Raw genomic sequence first — 23750 nt, 5'->3', positions numbered from 1 at the left:
ACTTGAATGTACACTATTGGCTCTCTGGTTCTCAGGCTTTCAAACTACACTTCCATCTTCCCTGGTTCTCCACCTTGCAGATGGCAGATTATGAGACTCCTCAGCCCCCATAATCACATGAGCCCATACCTTACAATAAAACTCTTTCTACATATTTATAGATTTAGATATGCCTATTGGTTCTGTTTCTCTGCAGAACCCTAACTAATATAGAAGGTAAGACAAAAGTGAGAACCAGAAAGTGAGCACTAATACAACTCTTGAGTATAGTTATACTAAGAACATGAAAACTTTCAGCTCAAGTGTTGATGTGTAAAATGATTCTTGCATTTATTAAATCAATCTACCATCCAATGCACTAAGCATGCAATCCAAGAACTCCACAACATTTCTCATGAAATAGAGAAAAATGCATAAGGTACAGCTATAGGGCATCCATCTGCTATTTCTAATACTTTGTATGTCCTGACAGAATCCACAGCTGTGCTACACCATGAACCATAAATTATGCATCTGAAATACCTAGTGGATGGTGAATCCATTCCCTAGTCGGCGAGGAAGCAGCAAAGGCACACTCAAGAAAATGTGTTGTTGCCTCAACAAGGAAGAGTGTTATGTTTGTGAATTAGAACAAACCCTAGTAGACCTACTATGCCTCTGAGAAAAGAGTCCTGTGGAGATGACACTGCAAACTCACTTGATCTGCTCAACCTTGGACATTCACAGGCCTGGCTCTCTGAGACCGATAAGAAGATTCAGTACATATAATGAAGAGCTATGCCATGGACACAATGGATACATTGTCACTCTCCACACTTGGTCAAGAAGAATCACAGCAGATTTTTAACATATGACCAACCTAGATGTAGAATGCTTGCTGACCTGAATATAAAAAGTAAAGATCAGGAGGGCAGTAACTGGAAAGCCATAATTATAAGAAAATGAAGAGCAGGAGAGAGTGAAGCATTGACCTGTTAGCTAATTATTTTCAGAAAGAATAACTGAGCATCAACTGCACTAAAATTAAAATTACTCAATAGGCCAACTCATTCAGCTCCTTCAATTTATGTCACATAGCTAACTCAGCCTTATGGACCCACCAGAATGCCGTTCTTTTAAAAAAAAAAAAAAAAAAAAATTATCTTACAGTTCTTTTATGGTCATGATGGCCAATTGGAAACACATGATTTAAAGTGTTTCACCATTTCTAGCTTTATGGCACATATTATGGAGTTTTCTGTAAATATTGTTATAATCCCACAGTTTAAATAGATTTAAAGTTTGTTTTTTAGAAATTATTCTCTGTTTTGTGAGGTGGGTGCCTGCCTACAAGCATCCATGTACCTCCGGAGGAAGGAAATGACCTGCCTGGATAATATTCAGGTAACTCCATTTTTATAACAAATATTTAACTTTCCAACCTGTATATTTTCTGGTGTCTGAAAATTTCCTTAATCCACAACACAAATTTGTCACTTTAAGCCAGAGAATTCAACTCTGAATTCAGCAGCTGTTGAAACTTGCTTGAAACATATGATGGTGAGGGGTCTAGTATGGGGGCAATGTAACTAACCAGCCCTTTGAACAGGGCTTCCCAGTCTTGGCAATATTGACATTTGGGGCTGCATAATCCTTTGTTTGTGGCTGTCCTGTGCATTATAAGGTGTTTAACAACATCCCTGTCCTTTATCTACTGGATGCCAGTAGTGACCCCCACTTAAGGGAAAAAACCAAAAGTGTCTCCAAAGAGACATTGCCAAATCACCCCACAGTTGAGAACAACTGCTCCAGGTTCTTTATTTCTATAGCAGACTGCAGTGAACAGTCTGAACTTGGAGTCATTAGGAGAGGTAATAATCTATAAACTGCCACTTCATCTGTGTGACCCTGGACCTGATATCTAATGTCTTTCAATCTCAGTTTCTTTATCTGTAAAATGTGTTTGCTAAAACCCCCTTCACAAGGCCATTTAGAAGACTCAAAGAGACACTGTACATGAAGTACCAGATACACATAAATGTTCCATAAGTGGTTATTGTTTAATATGATCATTATTCTGTGTAGTAATGTTTTCACTGAGTTACAATTAAATATTATGTCCACAGTTTTTATAGGATTGGTATAGAAAATTTATATTTAAGGAACTCTTCTATATCTTCTGTAAACAATAGTCACATACTATTAGGTTAATTTCTTCTAACATCAAAGAACAGAAAATAATAGTTCTCCTGTCAAATGGCCATCCTTCCTTTAGTGAATAATGAAAACTATATCACTTGATGTACTTACTGCTTTGTCTTGATTTCTCAAAAACTTCAACATAAATGTAATGTTTAGTTGCAGTCAGTTACCTCCCTGGATGCCAGGGATGTCTACCTTACTTCTCCTAATTGGTTTTGCATCTGCCTTTCAAAAATTTGATCATCTTTTTTATAGGCATCTGAATGTTATAAACAACCTCAGAGATTTTGTTTTTTTAAATAGAAATGATGGAAATAATAAAACAGTGAAGGATTAGCTACTAGGATGTAAGGGACTGGTAGTGTGAACATGGTAAGTTGTGTAGTCTCAGAATAAAAAGCAAGAGGTGTAACAACTCCCCAAAACCTTGGAATAGTTAACTCATTTAAAGATTAGTTTGCCCATCTGACAAACTAAGCACCACTTACACTGATCTTGAAAGAGATTTAGTGGTTTAATGAATGGATTTGTGTAAGGCAGTTTAAGACCCAGTGAGCAAGATGCCACAAATTGTAAAACAGCCTGGTAAATGGCTACTCACCCAAAACAAATAACAATTTATGCCAGGCATAAAAAATGTTGATTTCACTTGCTTTATTACCTGCATACCTCTTGGGAGATGAAGGACTTGTAAAACAACTTTTGTGGGACAATAAATTAGGGGTTCCTGTTTCCAATGATATTTGCAAATGCACATGTTTCTATTACTGCTCTGGTGGCCAACAGAAAGACAGATATGTTTGAAAACACCTAGAACAGGGTTCTGCACCGAAGAGTTACTCAGTAGATGCATGACGAATGAACATCACACAAATTCTGACCCATATTTACCATCTGAAATGTTAGAGCTCTTTTCCAAAAGACATAAGAATCTGAATGGAAACAGGTTATATCTTACTAGTAGGTGATACCACATACCCAGGGAATGATATCTGAGGCTAAGAATGAGAAAGGAGTGAGAATGAAGATTATTATAATTGTGTTTAAGTAATACAAGGAAAATCCTAGAGTGGTTTCTGGACCACCTGTATCACAATCACCTTGGGAACCTGTTACAACTGGAGGTTCTCTAGGGATGGAACTAGCATCTCTGCATTTAACAAGCCTTCCAAGTGATTCCAACGCACATTAAAATCCAGAAATCACTGGCTTAAAGAGAAATCTAGTGCTAGTCTTTAATAGAAAAATGCTAAGGTTTTCTTCAATTCCTCTCATGCATTCATTCAATAAACATGTACCAAGCATTTATTATATACAAGGCACCATACGAGGTGCTGCAAAAACCCCAGGACAATTTGGGTGGAAAAGAAAGCATTGTGCATGATTTAGGAAGCCAAAGCTCCTAATCCTTTCCACACTGAGTCAGTGCTTTGTTCATTTTCTATTTCATTTTCTTTGGGCCACAGCCTTATGCCCTGCTTGATATTGTTCCCAAAGAACTGTAGGAGTGGATATCAGACAGCAGCCCACAAAACAGGCATGAGGAAAGAGTGCTGCAGCAGGGACAAAGTACCACTACTGGCTTTCCTTGCTCTGAGAAGACAGCAAGAAACAGAGCAGGAAGGAAGGCCATTCAGAAGAAACTGCACTGCCATGATTTGTTAATCTGGGGTCCTCACATAAGCCTCCTTGGGTACACCTGCAGGTTGCAAGTGACATTCTGAAAAAAAAGAAAAAAAGAAAGAAAAAGAAAACTACAGAAATAGATTCCTTGGTGCATAAAATTATGGGAAGCCTGTCATACCACTTCCTTTTCCCAAGGCTAAGCTCCTTTCTCAAACTTGATTTGTGCCTATGAGAACCCCCTTGCCCTCTGGCTTTCTGTTGGGTTTAGCCAAAGGAAGACACCAGCAGGAGATCAGAGCAGGGGAGAACAATGATATCAGGATATTGATTGTCTCTGCTCCCTTCCTCCAGGGTCACTTCATGATGACTGGATCCCTTGGCCAACCAGAAGTCACTGTTACTCTCAAGTCAGTGTTCCCTACATGCTCTCTTCCCTGGTCCTGTCTGAAGTATTTTTAGCTCCTCCGGTGCCATAATACTGCAGTATCCCTTGAGGTTCACTAACCATGCCCAAGCCTTTGTAAATGGTCCCCTTTGTAAATAAACTTTCCTCAAGCCATTCCAATTTAGGCGTGCCAACTATTTCATGTAAGAACCCTGACTGATGAAGGAAAGACCCAGAGATGGACAGTGGTGGCTGCTGTTCAACTACTCAGGGTAGATAGAGGTAAAAAGAGGAAAAGATGCCTGTATGTAAACAGTCTGGCTAAGAATGCTAACAACTGCTAAAGAATGCTGAAAAGAAGGGTCCAAGAAACATCCTTGGATAAGTAGAAAGTGAATAGAAGAAGAAAACATGGATAGAAAAATAAGTTCTCAGCCGGGTGTCGTGCCTCACACCTGTAATCCCAGCACTTTGGGAGGTCAAGGTGGGTGGATCATTTGAGGTCAGGTGTTAGAGACCAGCCTGGCTAACATAGCGAAACCCTATCTCTACTAAAAATAAAAAAAATTAGCCAGGCACGGTGGCACATGTCTGTAATCCCAGCTACTCAGGAGGCTGAGGCAGGAAAATAGCTTGAACCCAGGAGGTGGAGGTTGCAGTGAGCCGAGATTGCGCCACTGCACTCCAGCCTAGGCAACAGAGCAAGACTCGGTCTCAAAAAAAAAAAAAAAAAGAAAAGAAAAGAAAAAAGAAAAAGAAGTTCTCAAAGTTAGCCTGAAATTGTATTGGCATTCAAAGAAACAGGGACTTGATAGTAAAATTAAAACTGATAATCAGATTCAGAATTTCCTGGCCAAGAGCTTTTACCACGCATGTAAATGGATCTTCAAGAAACCACATACAGCAAAACCCCTTTCAAACATTGCTGTGAGCTATTTGAACAGGCTTTGCATGACTTTATCACCTGGTGTTAGCCACCACTCTCAACATTTTCCTCACATTTTACATTTAACACAGTTGGTCCCCAGAACAGCATAGCACACAAGATTCCCTGTATCTTTCTAAGTATTATGCTTCGTCTATACTCAATTGACCACACAAATTCCAAGGCCTTCAGGGTTTCCCAAAGCCCTCACAGCTCTCTTAACAGAACCCTGGCAAAAAAGCATGTGTCCCTGAGTTTTCAGATGTTTCCTCTTGATCAAGGTGGTCCCTGGTTTTACTTAAAAAAAAAAAAAAAAAAAAAAAAAAAAAAAAAAAAAAAAGCTATCTTTGATTTCATGCAAAATCAGGAGACTTTTTCACCAAGAGTCCATTAAGTCTCGGTTGTGCCTTTTGTGAGTATGTGTCTATAAACAAAAAACATAAAATAATTAACCAAAATCAGAAGTTCCCAGTAAGGCTCAATGCTGCTGTGGAAATACATGTATCCCCAAAGTCATTAATGTTTAAACATAAGTTTTTATCTTATCAGTCTACCTTGTAAATTGGATAGTCAGGACTGATGTAAGATGCAAGGGTGCCTGGGAGTCTTAGATTTCTTCCAGGCTGTGACAGTCAGACTCATATTATCAGGTTTTTAATTTTATTTATTTATTTTTCTTTTTGGTAGAGATGGTAGGAGGTGGGGGGGGGGTGCACTATTTTGCCCAGGCTGGTCTCCAACTCCTGGCCTCAAGCAATCCTCCACCATCAGCTTCCCAAAGCACCGGGATTACAGGCATGAGTCACTGCGCCCAGCATCATGTTATCTGTTTAACCTGGCTATAGAATTCCCAGGTACCCTGAGTTAGCCCAAGGGACCTGTGAGGCTAAGGCAAGTCACTGTTTTTATCAAAGTTTTAAAATGGAGCTTTGAAAGTAACAATCCGGAAGCAGAAAACAAAGCAGGTTTCTGCTATAAAGGCACTCTAATCAGTGCACATAAGAGGATTATTTTTTTCTTTCTAAAACAAATTAGTCAGATAATTTTGAATTCCTCACCTTTTGCTTTTATTCTGTGAGCCAGGAAAATATTCTAAATGGATTCCTCCCAACCCCTCAAAAAAAAAAATTTCTCAACTGTGCTTTCACTGATAATACAAGGGCTACCTATTTTCAGACAACTAATGATCGTCACTTAAGGTCACAAGCAATTCCAGACCAATACAGATAAACTTAGCAAGGTTTAGGGGTTACTGAAGCCTCATGAATTAAATTAGACATGAATGCAAGTTACCTGAAGCTTGTTTATTCCTTGAAATCTACTCTTCCGGTGATATAACTTTATGGGATTAGAGCCAGCAAAATAACAGAATTTGCAAGTCTTCTCTGCTACAGCTCTAACATACCCTGCTTGCCTCTCTGTTTCATTTCTATTATTTTAACAAACATACTCAGAGTTCAATTTTAACTGCAGAATAACCACTGGACTATGTAAGCGATATTTACATGAAACAGCAATAAAGGCATCATTTGAATGGTCAGGACTGGTCTTTCTGCGCAAGAGGTTATCTTCTTTGCTCAGTTTCCACCTTTTAGAGGGCTTCCCAAACTCCTTGTCCTTCTCCCATTGGGTGTAGCCCATTGCACTAGATGGGATCTTTCTGGGCAGTATTCAGCTCTGTACTCAACATCTATTATGGTTCCTTGGATACTAAATTATGACCAATCAATCACATAAATCTCAACTTTGTTTCCTCTGAAACACTTCTAAATATTTTAAGACGAATCAGGCAAATTTCTTTTTCTCTCTCATCTAGAAAGGAATGGATTAGCTTCTGTCATTAAAATATCCTTAAAATGATTTCAAAGTTGTTGAAATAGCATCAATCTCAAAACTCATGGGAAGTTCTACATGCATAAAATTTTTAAGGCTTTCCTTTATTTAAAGTGAAGAGCAACAAGAATTTTGGTATCAACATGATTGTGAAAGTTTTCTACTGTGTATTTCTAATATCACATTAGAAATATTAGAAATAATATTAGAAATTAGAAATAATATTAGAAATATTAGAAATAGTGAATATTTGTAATTTCGGATTTCTGTCACTAGATAAAACTATATTTTAATATAATCCCAATTTTATTTTTAATTTTGAGTGTTTATACATACATTTTCATACCAAGAAATGTAAAATGTCAACAGTGATTACCTTTGGTTGATGAAATTACTAGTGATGTTTATTTACTTTTTTATGCTTTTCTCAATTTTCCAAACTTTCTACAATAAGTAGGTTAGACATTCATTTTAAAATCCCCCAAAAAAATACGGTTTAAAATTTTTAATCTGTTTTGCTTTTTAATGTTAAATCAAGCTTAGTTGTAGCAATAAGCAAGCAAACCAACATACCTTTTGATTAAATGGGCTCGGCTATTCACGTAGTTGGAGTCAAAAGAATAGTTTTCAGTCTGCAATGAGAAGAAAAAATTAAAAAGGTTACATAGATGATTCATAAGTAGATTTCGAACTATCCTACTTAGAAGGAATTTTTCTTCTGGGCCAAGAAGCAGCGAGTGAATTGGAACCCAAGGCCACAGTGGAGCAGCAGCCTCTGCCTCCTTCAGGCCCTAGGGGCTCCTGGAGGCAGTAGCTCCCCACTGCAGACCAGGACAGCCTTGGCATAAACATTCCCTAGAATATGACTGGCTACTGACCATGCGGCCACTTACCGAGAAGAGATAACGTGACCTACAATCCTTACAGAAACTAATTGCTTCCCATTCCCCAGTGGAGAAAATTCTATGCCCATCAAATTGGCTGGAAGTTCAAAGGTATTTTTATTAGTAGTAGATAATTAACATGTTAAAATATTTATTCCAAAGATATGGAAATGCAGGCAAGGTAATCCCCCACTGTGGATTTAAACTCCGCACTTCCCTTTGTTTCAAGACATTTGCTCAGCACTGGTTATGCAGGAAGGCCTTTGTTTTATCACAGATACAAACGCAAACAAGCATTATGCCTAAAACAGGGTGAAGGGCAGTCCACAGGGGGTGCCAAAGCCTTTCATGTGAAACATGAAGTTTGCAAGCAAACCCCTGTCTCAGCTCCTATCATTAGAACACCGCTGTTTAATCTGGTTACAGCAGACTGCTGGAGCAATGGCTTTATAAAAGCAAATGCAGAATACCTGCCAGATGAAAGAGACGGAAAAACAGCTTATGATCACCCAGAGGTTGGGAGAACTAGAGGGGAAAAGCCTTAGAAGGGTGAAATCCAGAGAAAAGTCAACACTAAAGTAACTGAATGTCCTGGTAAAGTGATCTCACGCCCAGCACTAAAGTACTACTCTTCTTGTACCATTGTATAATCCAGAAACTACCCAAACACATCTCCCCGAACCTCTTGCCATCCCACTAGAAATCTCCACCATTCCCACTATTCCTTAGGAGCCTTCTGAAATTACTTCAACTGGGAGTGTGTGGAAAAGGAAACACAACTGCTATCTAGCAAACAAAATAGCAGATTCCTCTCAGACCTCTACCTGTCAGAAACTAACTGTTCTAGGCTCCTAGATGCAGCCCTTGCTTCCAAGGAGCTCACAGTTTGATGGAGAAGAAAACAGAACAGGCAATAGCAGATCCAGCTACCACATGGGCACCAAACAGCCAGCAGTCAGAGTACAGACCCCAAGTGCCTACAATAGGTAGTAACGGGGATGGTGAATGTGTGAGAGAGAGGAGGAGACAGTACTTCAAAGGAAACTAAACCCCAACATTGCCCTGCACTTACTCAGGTGTGTTCACAAACCCACCCATGCCCCTCATTTGAAGATGGACTGTGTAATATCTACTCACACTGCTTTTGTCTAGAAGTTTATATCCCCTTTTTAATGTAAACCCAAGCAATTTTTATGCTATTGGAAGCATGGGTTGGGAGATTAAAAATCAAAAGGGTTGGTTCATTTCTGGTTTCTTTAGAGAATGAATGCTGAAATTGTCACAAACAGGATTAGGAGGCAAACTTGAAGCTGTGTTAGGAATACAATCCAAGTATTTGCTGGAAGAAGTTTATCCAACAGTCAGTCAACCAACAAAGATGTTTAATTGTTGTACCAATATAACAGGTAAAAATGATGTTGGTTAAATGTGTTCATCTATGGTATTCAGTACAATATATAATTTAACAAGTGGGAAGTTCACCACCCCACAAAAATTATGCTACCCTGTGGATGTGGTTTGGACCTGTGTCCCCACCCAAATCTCATGCTGACTTATAATCCTCAATGTTGGAGGTAGGGCCTGGTGGGAAGTGATTTGATCATGGTGGCGATTTCTCATGAATGGTTTAGCACCATCCCTCTTGGTACTGTCCTCTCGATAGTGAAGGAGTTCTCATCACATCTGGTTGTTTAAAAGTGTATAGTCCTTCCTCCCCATCTCTCTCTCTTGCTCCTCTGGCCATGTGATATGCCTACTCCCCCTTAATCTTCCATCATGATTGTAAGTTTCCTTAGGCCTCCCCAGAAGCCAAGCAGATGTCAGCATCATGCCTCCTGTACAGTCTGCAGGACCATGGGCCAATTAAACCACTTTTCTTCACGAAATTACCCAGTCTCAGGTATTTCTTTAGGGCAACTTAAGAATGGACTAATACTTCTGTCAAAACCCGGAATTGATTAAGCACTCAGCAGTTCAAATATTCATTTCACTCTGCGATCTTAATCCCTGTGTGCTTCAGTTTCCCTCTCTGTAAAATAGGGATAATAGAACATGAATCCAAAGGAGAATTTCAGCTGCATTTATCAGGCCCATAACAGGAATGGCGGGAATCCTGATCCCCTGCTTTATTCAGAACCTGCAACTAACTCCAAGTAGGATCAGGAATTTGACCTCATTCAGGCAATAAAATAGGGGCACATGCATGTTCCATCTCATCTTCCAAACTTACTAAACCATTTTTTCAAGAAGGTTAGTAAAGAAACAAAAATACAAAAAGGAAATCTAGAGGATACTGGCTTTGCAGGAAAAGGATAAGCAGCAACCCAAGCTACTGTATTTAAAGAATCTGTCTTTACTGCCTTTAAAGAAGACAGTTCTCAAGTAGAAAATTTTCCATATCTTTGCATATGAAGGCATGGAACCTGTGTGCACTGTGCATCAAATATGAAGCTCCATGGTGACCTGACCTCCAGGCATGGTGCCAGAGCCACATGTTCAGGCAAAAAAGCAATACTATGCACATTTTATCGCTAATGAAAATACTACTTCTTGGTCCTAATGCCATAATATATCTCATCATGAGAATTCCCACTCCCGGGCACTGAGTTGAGAAGAGACAAGTCTCGAGGGCTTGTTTGTAATTACCTTAACAATTCTTCCCCCAAATACAGTTCTGTTAACCTTGGGCAGATGTGCCAGGAATGATTTGCTACTGTAAAGAGGAGAATATCATAGAAGCTTATAACCTTCCTATCTTTCTTCCTCCTTTTTTAACTCCAAAGGAATAAACCACCCATTCTTATGGGTCCTGACCTTCAAATGAAAATATATTCCCCCAAATCAAAACAAACCATCATGGGCAGATGTCCCATGCTGCATCCTAATGCAATTAGTAGCGCTAGTCAATGTTGCAGGTTCCTAGAACCGATTTTCCCAGAATGGATGGGGCTATGCTGATTCACCCATTGTCTTGTGCCTTTGTAATCCGTCTCAGGTCTCTTTGTGAGGCAGCTGGGTTACAGTTATGGGAAAAAATCTATGCAACAGAATTATTCTAATTGGACAGAATACACTATTCTGGCCTCATTAGTACTACATTCCAAACAACTGAGTTAACTGGCCATAGATGGGCTATTATATTATGGGTCTATGTATACTGACATCAAGTGTTCTAGCTCATACTGGTTCGAGGTGTATGCCCAAACCCAACTCCTGTGCACTGAGAGAGTATATTTTTTCACACTTCTGGTGGAGCAAAGGATGAGATTCAGATCATCCTGAAGAAGGAAATATTTTCTTAATGAACAGTTTGTATGTCTTAAGCCAGTGGCTCTCGGCCCTAACTACAAATGAGAATCAACTCAGAATCTTCTTCTTGTAAAACATAAAAAATAAAAATACTGTCACCAAGGACCCACTCCAAGAGATTCTGAGGTAATTAGCCTGGAATTGGACCCAGGCACTGGGTGGTTTTTTTAAAAGCTTTCCAGGAAATTTTAGTGTACCTCCAGGGTGGCAAATAACTGTCTTGAGCAAAGGACTAGCCACAGGCTCTGACCTAACATGCTGCATTTTCTAAGGCAAGCCCAGTTGTTTAGAAGATGTCATTTCTTTTGTCAGATTACCTACCAAGGTCATCTCAATATAGGATAAAGAACCACAGAAGAAATACATTCTTTAAGATATAATACAAAAGCCTTTTTTTTTTTCATGAGTGTATTGGCTCCTACTTAGCCTTATTTAATCAAAATTTGCTTGACATTATTCCAATACCTTCTCTAAGTATGCTAAATGGCAAACAACATGAAACATTTGAGAGAGGAAATTTTCTCTAAATGTCACATTAATTTCACTAGGAAATGTCCCCATTTCTAATGAGACAGGCAGGTTAACACAAGAACACAGCAAAGAGATAAGAACAACATTTGCTTTGGAAAAACCTAATTGTGACATTAAAAAAATGAGTCTAGAGCAAACTTTTTTATTTCATCTCAGTGGTAAATAAGAGTCACTTTCTTATTACTTAGTATATATATCACAAAGTTTTTTTCTTTTTCTTTTTCTTTTTTTTGAGACAGAGTCTCGCTCTGTTGCCCAGGCTGGAGTGCGGTGGCCGGATCTCAGCTCACTGCAAGTTCTGCCTCCCGGGTTTACGCCATTCTCCTGCCTCAGCCTCCCGAGTAGCTGGGACTACAGGCGCCCGCCACCTCGCCTGGCTAGTTTTTTTTTTGTATTTTTTAGTAGAGACGGGGTTTCACCATGTTAGCAGGATGGTCTCCTGACCTCGTGATCCGCCCGTCTCGGCCTCCCAAAGTGACAAATTCTTTTTCTAATTTGAATTCTTTACCCTTGGGTGTAACAGTGAAAGCAGGTGTCTCACTTGACCTAGGTTTAATAAAATTTTGATTTTTAAAAATTCTCAAACAATAAATAATTCTGGACAGCTCAGTTTTCCAGATAGCTTAGGGCATTCTCCTTTAAGAACTAAAACTTTGATTTAAAATCCTAACCATCTGCCTTGTTTCTGAAACATATCACAAAGTTGCCCTCCTTAAAACAGGGTATAAAAACATAATTTAACCACTTATTGGTTACTTAGGAGCATCTTTATAAATGTAAATTATTACCCCATGCAGGTTTTGCCTGTATACTCAACGGCCCCAAACTGCTGTGGTTTTTTTCTTGTCTTTAATTTTTAACATAGGATCGTCACCAACCTTCCATCAAACATCGTGTTTTTAACTTTTCAGTGCTGTTGGTATATCAAAAGTAGCTTTTCTTCCATTTCAAGTTTGACGCTTTTACTCTACTGTGTTCTTGGAAACTATACAATTATATTTGTGTCGAGAAAAAAAGAGTTGCAACGTTCTGCATAGAGAGCTGAGATGTTGCGGTCCTAAGGGGGAAATTACATGATCTTTAATATAGGGATTTTTGTGCAATGTTTTGGTTTTCGTTGTTTGTTTGGGTATTTGTTTGTTAGCTGCTTGGGAGCTTTATTTGCTTACTACTTGCTGTTCTCAGCTCTCTTCTGGATATAGGAGGATTCTAGTAAGACGTTTGGGTGGGGGATATGTTATTACATTTCTACGTTAGTAAGTCTGGCATATCAGAAGTCAAATACTTCCACTTTGTCAGGCCCCCAAGGTACCAGAGAATGCCCTACTTTAATTGTCATTTTGCATTACTTTTACAGTTCACTGAATCGTGCCCTAGTCTCTAGAAGAGTGACTGCAGCTCTCTCAGCACCACATTTATCAGCAGAGAGACTTCGACCCTAAGGAGAAAGAAGCCCAATAAATGCAGATATATCCAGGACTAGACTCTTTGTCCAGTGGCACAAATCCCAGGTCACTATACCAAGCAAAAAAAAGGTTGCAGACACTAGGATTAAAACAGAGGTTACTCAAATCTTTAGATTTTCATTTGAAAATGAACGATACTTTTAAGCTACACTTTTAAATCCCATCAAGCTGAAAAGCATTATAAGTGTAACTTGCTACCTAATTTTTTAAAGGTTTTAAGTCACTTTAGCAATCAAAACAGGAAAACTGGAATCCCATATCAGATATACAACCAAATGATTATAAAATGCTGCTTCTTTTTTTAACTACTGACTTCCAATAATGATAATTGTGTCCATTGACCCATAATGAAAAGACACATAACCTTTCCTAAAGCTGGTTGCTGTTTTAGATATTCAAATGGCCATCTCCTCACAAAGATGGTTTTTGGAAATGAGATAATAAATAGTTTTTGCCTACTTCCTATCCCCGACACATAAAAATGAATATGTAAATTCTATATAAAAATAAAGCTGACGTGCCTCCAGCTAGAATGTATATTCAAAGACTCATCCATCCAGACAGCAGCAACCGAAGCAGGAATTAGTGAAGGTGGAATAAAAGGCACCATCCCCAGCTGCCAACATTACAAAGTTCATATTTGCCCTGAACTAGAAAACATGCTAGGTAAACTCCTACTAACCACTTATTGTCAATCGTATGCTCCCCACACACCCCAGCCATAATTCAAATTCATTCTCTCTCTCTCTCTCTCTCACACACACACACACACACACACACACACACACACACACAGTTTGACTACAGAAAGCAGTGTGGTGTAGTGGGGACAGCTGGATTCTCTCCCTAGGATTGTCATTAACTTACAGATGACCTTGGATAAATCACATTAACCCTCTTGAGGCCTTAAATTATCTATCTTTAAAATGAGGAGAATAACCAAAAGGATTCCATGTTGCCTTCAAGCTCCAATAATTCTAGCCGTCTAAAACAAAGTGATTCTCAATTTATTCATTTATTTATCCAGTAAGCATGAACCAAACACTGGGAATTTAAAAAAAAATAGCCTGAACCTTCAAGGAGCTCACAAACTAATGGATCTTTTCCAGAGATGATTGAAATGTCAGACATTCAGGTAAATACACATATACAGACTGGCACCTATGTACCTGCAGATACATGCATATACTTGTACGCAGGCTACTGGAGTGCGACTTGGAGAATTACACTGCTACTTTGTAGAACTAAATAACACCCTAATGGCTCAATGACTGTAGGTGACTCATATAAGAGAATCTGGCCCTCATATGTGTCATATGTATATAACCCACATCATAAAAGGCAAGAAACCTCCCTATCCTATCAAATAGGTTATACAATTCATAAAGTTCTTAGAAATAGCTCATATATCTGTCCTTTTGGTTCCATTTCCACAGCCTTCATCACCTTGTGCCATTGTTTTCTCACCTTCATTTGTTCTACCTCATTCTGCAAAATGCTGTTTGGATAATCTTCCTCACCCATTATTTTCGTCACATCACTTCTCTTTTCAAGACCTTACAGTAGCTCCTTGTTGCAATTAACATTAAATCTAAATGAAGTCCTTAGCTAAGCAGTCATCCAACACAAGCCATCTAATTCCCCTCATTTCTAATATATCTCCATCACTGATCATCCCACATTGCTTAGCATTTTCTCAGCACTTTGTATACAGACTGTACCATGTAATTATGCATTTCCTCAGGTTCTATGATTATTTCATGTGTAGTGTGTCAGTTCATCTCTCAACGGGACTGGAAGCTCTCTTCTGAGGTCCCTGTGCCATCTGCCACAATGCTAGACATTTAGCATGTGTTCGTGTAATACATCAATGAATGATCAGAGAAGAGATGGAAGGGATTAAGAATGAGGCTACTTATCACAATTAAGGAAAGTGACCAAGTTTATTGGGCCAAGGTGGTTCTACTTCTTCAGAAAGCATCCACTCTGCACACTGCCTTCTGTAGTTACAATTTGTTCACTGTTATCATTCCCAATTACTACCTTATAAATACACAACAGCCTATATATAACTAAAAGGGATAAGATGACACAGTTAGGTGCTTTCTGTCCATCTAACTCCATCAGTCCCACCACATCTCTGTGAATGGTGGTGACAACATATGTTAGTGTTCCCAAACCCAAGTAGATAATGTTTCTGTGAGAAGACGAGGGTTCACCAGAATGTAGACCTCTGAGTCACAGATTGACAGTGTGGCAGCTACTTTTCTACAGGTGGTAAACAACTCTAGCATCCCACTGACTATCAGGACAGGGCTATCAATGAGAAACACAGGCCATGTGGTTAACATTCAACAAACTAAAGTGAAAGAATTCCCCTCGTAGCAGCCTCTCATCATCATTCCTATTGTTTCACTGGCACTAATGATGTGGTCACCTACCTAGAGGTGGCAAAGATGGCTTAGGGAAAGTATTTTTCTTTGATCTCATCTTTGGGTCAAAGTTATGCCTTTAGAAGAGCAACCCAGTTGTGAATATCACTACAGAGGCCTCCTTGAGAAACCTGGCAGCTGTCTGCAGTAATCCATACAATTCAAAGCCTGCTGAAAGACGAGCCTAAACACCATACCATAAAACAAATACAAGTTTCTGAATAAGGCCCTCGACCCTTTTCTAAGTCCTTTGTGGGCAGAGTGCACTCTGAAATATTATCTGCTTATAGAAAGCTCTCTGGAAGCAGTTAATGCCTATTATATGTACAAATGCAAAATCAACAATATCTTGGTATGAGTAAGAGTACCTCAAGAGCAAATAAAATGAAAAATCCAGTCATGTAAGTCGAACTATTTAATCCCATGTAAGCAGAACTTAATGGAGAACCAAATAGCTCTCAACCACATTTGCCAGTGGAACAAATTCTGGAGTCCAATCACCCTCCCGAACATGTAACAACAACACATTAAAGCTATTTTGCAGGGACAGAGTGCCTTTCATCCCCAAATATCAAAGCACTTTACAAGCAAGTGCCAACTGTTATTTCCCCTTTAAAGAGCCATGAAAACAAACACACAGGTTAAGTGCTACAGCCACATTAAGTACTAACTCAGCTAGAGCATGCCGCAACAAGGACAATAAGAGAAACCCCAGGAGCACCGTTCTTGGCATTTTCTGCTACTGGGATAGGAAGCAATCAGAAAACAGTAACATCAGGGAAGTGATTAGCCTGCTTCCTACCTATGTTTCTCTGAGTGATTTCCTTGGCTCATTCCAGTGAAAGGGTCAGGGGAGTATAGTCCAGCACTTAGACAAAGGAAAAACTTGGCACACACTAACTGGAAATCATTCTCCAGACCTAGCTGGAGGGCCTAGTCACAGAGCCCAAGGGATCCAGAAGTGAGCCATTTTGTTCCCCGAAACCTTGATGACCATTTTGGTTGCTCTTTAGAGACGCTGGCAACCATTGTTAGAAGGTGACCTAAGATGTAAGATTAATAGTCATGATAGTGGTTTCAATTTTAGAAGTTATGATTTGGTAAAGCTGGTCCAACTGACAATAATAAACCCATATAAGATCTCCCACAAGAGGGTTGGGCATTGTGGCTCATGCCTGTAACTCCAATGACTTGGAAGACTGAGATGGGAGGATCGCTTAAGGCCAGGAGTTCAAGACCAGCCTTGGCAACATAGTGAGAGCCCATCTCTAATAAAGAAATAAATATACACATATATACATATACATAATATATACACATATATGTACACACATATAAGAGTGCATGTGTGTGTGTAATCTCTCACAAGCAATGGGATCCAGGAACCCACAATATGAGCTCTCCTGGATCCAACCTACCTTTGAGCCCTTCTGGCCCAGAGAAGGACCCTCTGAACCTGAGCTGGACCATTCCTTTCTGCTAAATTCTAGTATATCAGTGCCTCAGTTCTCTGCCACTTACCAGCTACAGAGCCCTGACTGCCTGCAGAGTGTGCAGAGTACAATTTCTATTGAGTAAGCTTTGTCAGCTAAAAAGACTTTCAAAATATTTAGAGAAAGCGGCGGGTGGCCGTGTGCCTTTGGGCCAAAACAACACCCCCAAATTCTGTTCCAACCCCAATCCCATTATTTATATTATGTGCCACTAAAAACCAAGTTGCCTCTACAAGCTTATTTAAGACTGAAGGAGCAACAGCCTTTGGCATATCATTCTAAATTCATTTCTCTTGTACCAGCTTGTTGCTCAAGCCCGTAAAATGTGATCATGCTGACAAAAAACAATCAAGTGATAGACCATCTTGGAAATAGTGAATGCATTAATGTCTAATATTGATGTTTTCTAATTAGATACAATACAATAGATCATTTTCTTGTTTGTGATCAATGAAACCTGCCATAGTTCTCTTTTGTTGCAGATATTTTGATTACTGCCTTGGCAGACAGGGGGGTGTCTCAGTACACTGAAATGAGTAGAGTCAAGGATATGAACACACAGCATTCACTTATATTTACTGTCACAAAAATATAAACAGATTATTTATTTCTGACCTTTAAGTACTCATTTCAGATTTAATGAGGCACAATAAACATTTCCCAAACTCAGATTCCATGGTTGCTTAACACTGGCAGCCCTCTAATTATGACTGTAGTAAACAAAGGGCATTTGGCTCTGTTGAAATTATTAGGCACAGAAGGAAACCCACAGGAGCCTCCAGTTTCTAGCAGCTTAAACAAGCATTGCAGCAAATCAGCGTTGGAGGCAAGATAGAGCTTACACTTTGGCATCACTTCATAAACTGTAACTGAGAAGCAATAAGAAGATGACTCAAAAAATAATAATAGATATGTTTACTCATTCTCTAAAATGTCCCACCTGTCCTTCTCCCAAATCCTCACAGTGCTTCTCATTTTATTTGGGAAGGGGGATGAGGAGGGATGAGGGCAGGTTAGAATTTGATCTGATTTAAAATAGAGATTAACCAAAAGGCTACTATCTGACATGAGAGTGCTGGCAACCATGCACAGAAAGCCACAGTTGCACTTCACAAAGTGGCTAATATTATCAGCATCTTGAAACTGCCAGAGTATTAGAAATCTGTAATGCAGTTATGCAAGGCACCGACAGAACAATTACTAAAGCACCTTGTATTTCTATGAAATCTTTTATCACAAAGACTTCCAGAATGTCTAACTGGCTGTTATAAAAAGGGTTCATTTCCCCCCACAGCTGAAACACAATAGTCATTTTGCACCAGTAACAGTAAGCATAAAAAGATTGCAAAAGAGAGAAAAACTACTAAACCTCAGAAAACACATAAAGAAGAAGAATGTTTTTAGATAGGGAGAAAACAGACACCCAAGTTCATAACTGGGGCTGAAGGTAGCTACATTTTCTCAGATCTCATGGCACAACATTGAAGAATTTTCCTTCCCATGCAGCCAGCAAGACTTCCATGAGGTGCTGAATGACCGTCATGGAGCAGATGCTTCCTGTTAGTAAGAATAGCATTTGAAAATGGACACAATACACAAAAACTTGCCTTTTCTTTTTCTCAAAGCCTTCTAAACAACATTAACTATTTAATCCTCCTGCTGCCTTTATGAGCTAAATAAATATTATTAACCTCGTTAATGGCATTACAGAAGAGGTCAAGAGACTTGCCCTCTACTACACAGAAGCATCTAGCATCTGCAACTAGAATTTGAGACTCTTCATGCCAGGTCCTGTGCTCACACCACTAGGCCACACCTCATTAGGATTCTGGAAAATGCACTGAAATCAAAGTAAATAGGACTGCCTGACTAGGTGTACTATTTGGGCGAAAGAAAATACACTAGCCTGCTTAAACACGACAGGTTCAAAGGCAGTGAACACAACCAGAGCAATTTCCTCCTGCAGGCAGATTAAGAAATGAAATAATGAGGGGAACACCTCACTCTTCCTCTGCTATCAGACTCCCAGCAGCAAAAATCAGGACCAATTTTAAACTTAACTGTCAAAAAACAAAAGTTAACACTGTCAGAAACATAATGCTGTACTATGTCAGACAGCATACTCCTCAACCAGTGTGGCTGATGTCTCCTTTCCTTTCCCCACATTGTTCTCAGCTCCCCCCCTCCACAGCTCTCTCTTGGACAATTTTTCAAATATGTTTAGAAACCTCTTTCTTCTTTCACTCTTATGTACACAACTTTCTCTTGAAGGAAGCTTTCCTCATCCTGGTTGGCTCAATACCTGTGTCTATTTGATAACAAAGAAACATTTTTGTGGGGGCTAAACCAGTAGAAACAGGTGTGGTCAGTCATTTCTTAACTCTGTGTGTGTGTGTGTGTGTGTGTGTCTATATATAGTTATATATACGTGTATTATATATAATTTTTGTGAGGGGGAAACAATGATGTACCTTTGTGTACAGATATTTTTAAATGTTGGTTCCTGGTAGACCCAGCTTCAGTTAGGGTCAAAAGTTACTCTGGAGATTGTTTCCTGCAGATGGTTGTAAGCTTTGAAAAAAAGCACATAAGAAAAAAAATTTAAAGAAAAATTCTACAAAGCTTCCAATCACAGAGCCTTCAAGATGAAAACAGAAAAAGTTCTTACTCGCTGTGTGACCTTGCAGACATCATGGAGCCTCTCTGACTAGATTATTAGAAATAATCTATAAAATGGAAATAATATCGGCCGGGTGCGGTGGCTCACGCCTGTAATCTTAGCACTTTGGGAGGCTGAGGCGGACGCATCACCCGAGGCCAGGAGTTCGAGACCAGCCTGCCCAACATGGTGAAACCCTGTCTCTACTAAAAATACAAAGAAATTAGCCAGGCGTAATGGTGGGTGCCTGTAATCCCAGCTACTGGGGAGGCTGAGGCAGGATAAACACTTGAACCCGGGAGGCAGAGGTTGCAGTAAGCCAAGATCACACCACTGCACTCCAGCCTGGGTGACAAGAGCGAAACGCCATCTCAAAAGAAAAGAAAAATGGAAATAATATCTGTCCCAAATACCTTCTAGGGGATATTTTTTTAAGGACCAAATGTACAACCACTTTCCAAAACTGTGAATCACCAGACAAATGGCAAATCTTCTTATCAGATCGTAAACTTGATTTCTTCTGAATATTTATTTCTATGTCCAACTAAACTCCCATTGAATATTGTGAACAGTTTTCTTTCTGAGGTTTCCTACTAGGATATTTTATCTCAGTCTCCCTTTATCTATGCTATCAGAAAAAGAATAATGCGGTGAAGAGTTGTGTTTTTGGCATGGGAAGTTGTATTTATATATATATATATAGAGAGAGGCATATAATATATATTCTCTCTCTATAGAGAATATATATACTATAACTCTCTCTATATATATATATAGAGGCATAAATATATATTCTGTACATGATAAATATATTATGTATAAAATATATTATATATGCTTTATATATATATAATATATATATTTTATATACCCAACTTCTCTAATTGCTGATTCAGTAGGAATACAAGGAGCCTCATTTACCACAGCAGACCCTTTAGGTAGAATGTGCGTGCGTGTGTCTGTGTGTGTGTGAGAGAGAGAGAGAGGGAGAGGGAGAGAGAAAGAGAGCTAATACTCAGCTTAAAGAGTTGAAATGACCTCACACCATCTGAAATTACGTGAAAAGCAAGATTTCAGACATTTTAAAAGCTTTTATAAACTAGTTTTCTTTGACCCATTTTCTTCCTTCATTATGACTGAACTGTCACAGAGTATCCTTTCTTTATGGCAGGGTTGGGGGAAGGGAGTGAGGGAACCTCATGCCATGGTTGAGTAACACACATTAGCATGCATAATTCAGAGCTGTCAGCTGGAAAGGAGCCATTCAAGGGCTAGTGTAGTATTTGGATAGGAAAACAGGGTTAAAGGACAGGGGCAAGTTGACTGAAGCTTTCTATGATCCAACTCAGGACCTCCTTGGAGCCTGACTGTGGGCTCACACTACCATTCCTCAGAGGTGTGCTGTCCAATAACATAGACATTAGCCACATGTAGCTAGTTAAATTTAAATTCACAAAAATTAAACTAAATTAAAATTTTAGTTTTTCAATCATAGTAGCCACATTCCAAGTGCTCAGTAACCACATGTGGCTAGCATGTCCTGGACGGGGCAGACATAGAACATTTCCATAATCACAGAAAGTTCTATTAGACAGCAGTACCTTAGAGAGAAACCGGAGGCTTGTCACCCAGGATTCGCCGGTTCTGAAATGTTACCTAAGAAAATATAAGGAATATACTTACCTCTATCACATCACCTAACACATTGTGTTGCTTAGTTATATCTCACCCCCACTGGGTTGGAGAACTCCTTAAGGGCAAGAACCACATCTTTAGTATTGGTATCTTCAGTGTCTGTCACTGTTCCTGGCACTGGCTAAGTGCTCACCCACTGTTGGTTAACTGATTAACAGCTGATAGGAATCTCTCACCTGTTTCTTTCATAGATTGAATCAGAAATGCAAAGTTTGCAAAGCTCTTTTAAGAAAGGCTGCTGTGCTTCCTAGACTTGTATTTGTTTCAACATTTCCCAAGAACTTAGTAGGAAAAACTGGCTTAAGTCAAAAACAAACTAACATTCTGTTTCCCCATCCCTCTATGCCCATCTCTTTCATTTATCCAAAGTATCGCTTATAAACCTAAAAAATTAGAATCCCATATTTATTAACATAAAAATGCCAATGTGTAATACACATAATATTGAACATGATATAATTCACACCTTCAAAGACAGTGTTTTACAATCTAGCACAATGAGAAATACCTGTATAACTGTGTATCTCAATGGCCCAATTTTAAAAATTATTTTCTCAAATAACACCTTGCATTAATATAGCAATTGTTTTTTTTACAGAGCCTTGACCTATGCTCCCTTCTAATAGCCACAACAGTCTGAAGATGTATATAGGCAAAATACTCCTTTCCCTTTTTAACAGATGGAAAAACTGAGGCCCAAAAGTTTCTGAATCCATGATCATAGCCAATTACTGGCAGAGGCAGAGCAAGAACCTAAGACTCCTTCTTTCCAAACCAGGGGACCTTCCACCCAGTCTAAATTTATAAATAGTAGAAAATGGAAGCCCAATTGGCTCACTTACTGCTTTTGCTTTCAATCTATAGTCCCTTCTGATATCTATCCTTCATAAATTAAAAAATACATTTTTATGCAATAGTAATTATTTCTTCAGGTCATGGTAGAGCCTACAGTAGCTTTATTGCCAAATGTAGTCATTTGCAAAGGTTCTTGAAATCATTACTGCAACCTGACAATGCTAGGCTGTCCACTGAAGGCTTTGAAAAACTGAAAAATTCCCCTTTGGGCTCATGAACAATCACAGAATATATATCCGTAAAGCATTAAAATTCAATATGACCTTAGAGTTAATCTAATCTATAATCTCTCTCTTGCACACACACGCACACACACACGATATTTTGAAGATAAGGAAATGGGCCCAGAGAAACTTACAACCACCCCCAAAGCAACGCAGCTGGTTATTAGAAACTCAGGCATGGGTTCAGAACTGAGCTTTTCTGACATTCTCTCTACTTGCCCAGCTCCTTCTTGTTATTTCTCTTAAGAAGTCCTGGAAGAATAAAATCTAATACTCAAAGTCTTGTCAACTAAATTTCTCATGGGAGGAAAAAAGTGAAATTTAGTGTAAATGATATTTGTAGATCACATCTTGTCAATACTCTACCATTAAGAAAATTAATTGTTCCTAGGGATACTGCAGAAAGAGGATGTACGATCCACCCAAGGAAATAGACTGCCTTTAGCTGAGTGATCCAGAGAATATTGAATGATAAAGCTCTGTGAAATACGGCCTCATTCTAGCAAACAACTTGCTTTGTTGCCACTTAAATTGCTCATCTATAATTGCTAGAGATAAACTGCAATCAAAATACAATATCTTCTATTAGTTTTGCCCACTGGGGATTGTTTGATCATAGTGAAATTATCTAAAAGGTAAATTTTCTCATTTTTACTGCCTCAGTGGAAAGAAACTTCTCTGGCATTAGACCACCAAGGGGAGCTGGAACGATGATAAGTATTGCTCCCTGGTGAAGGGAGCTTTTTTCTTGTCTAAATAGTACTGAGCAACTAACTCTAACCTTCTGCCTTTGCAACTAACAACACCTAAGTAGAAAAGGGAAAATCTGTTCTGCTCACTCCCTGAAAGCATCCATCTCAGGCTTACTTGCTTTCCCGTGTTGGAGTCATACCTTTGCGGTTCAGATTTCAGTAATTCATATTTGGTGATCATTTGGATAGAGCTAGGCTGCTGTATCTATTTTTATAAAGGTTTGCTGGGCAAATTGTGGTATCAACAAGGTTACAAGGAAAATGTTTAAAGAGAATAAATTGTTTTTAAGCACTTTAGAAGCAATTTACAAACAACAAATATGTTAATTGCACATCATTCTTATTTATTCATTAAAACAAGTCCAAGGACTTCTACTTGGCAAAACTTCCTGGCACAGACTTTATTAGTCTACTTCTTCTTATTCTATGAACTTGAAAGTGATAAAATTGAATTTCTTTTCTATCTGTAATTCCAACTGCCCTACTCCCAAATAAGTCTC

The 23750-nt window shown here is 39.0% G+C and overlaps 1 protein-coding gene across 4 annotated transcripts in view; it reads right to left on the bottom strand.

Annotated features, from left to right (window-relative positions):
• PCDH19 (protocadherin 19) overlaps positions 1-23750 on the bottom strand; it is a 112984-nt gene that overhangs the window by 48769 nt on the left and 40465 nt on the right. For all 4 annotated transcript variants that reach the window (XM_007992235.3, XM_073013532.1, XM_037988933.2 and 1 more), the window contains one exon: positions 7524-7582. In XM_007992235.3, coding sequence (XP_007990426.2) covers positions 7524-7582 — 59 coding nt within the window. The remainder of the gene's footprint in view (positions 1-7523; positions 7583-23750) is intronic.

Source organism: Chlorocebus sabaeus, chromosome X, assembly GCF_047675955.1.
Source record: "Chlorocebus sabaeus isolate Y175 chromosome X, mChlSab1.0.hap1, whole genome shotgun sequence".
Classification (NCBI taxonomy): Eukaryota; Metazoa; Chordata; class Mammalia; order Primates; family Cercopithecidae; genus Chlorocebus; species Chlorocebus sabaeus.
The sequence above is the reverse complement of the archived record's forward strand: the minus strand, read 5'-3'. Positions and strand labels throughout refer to the sequence as shown.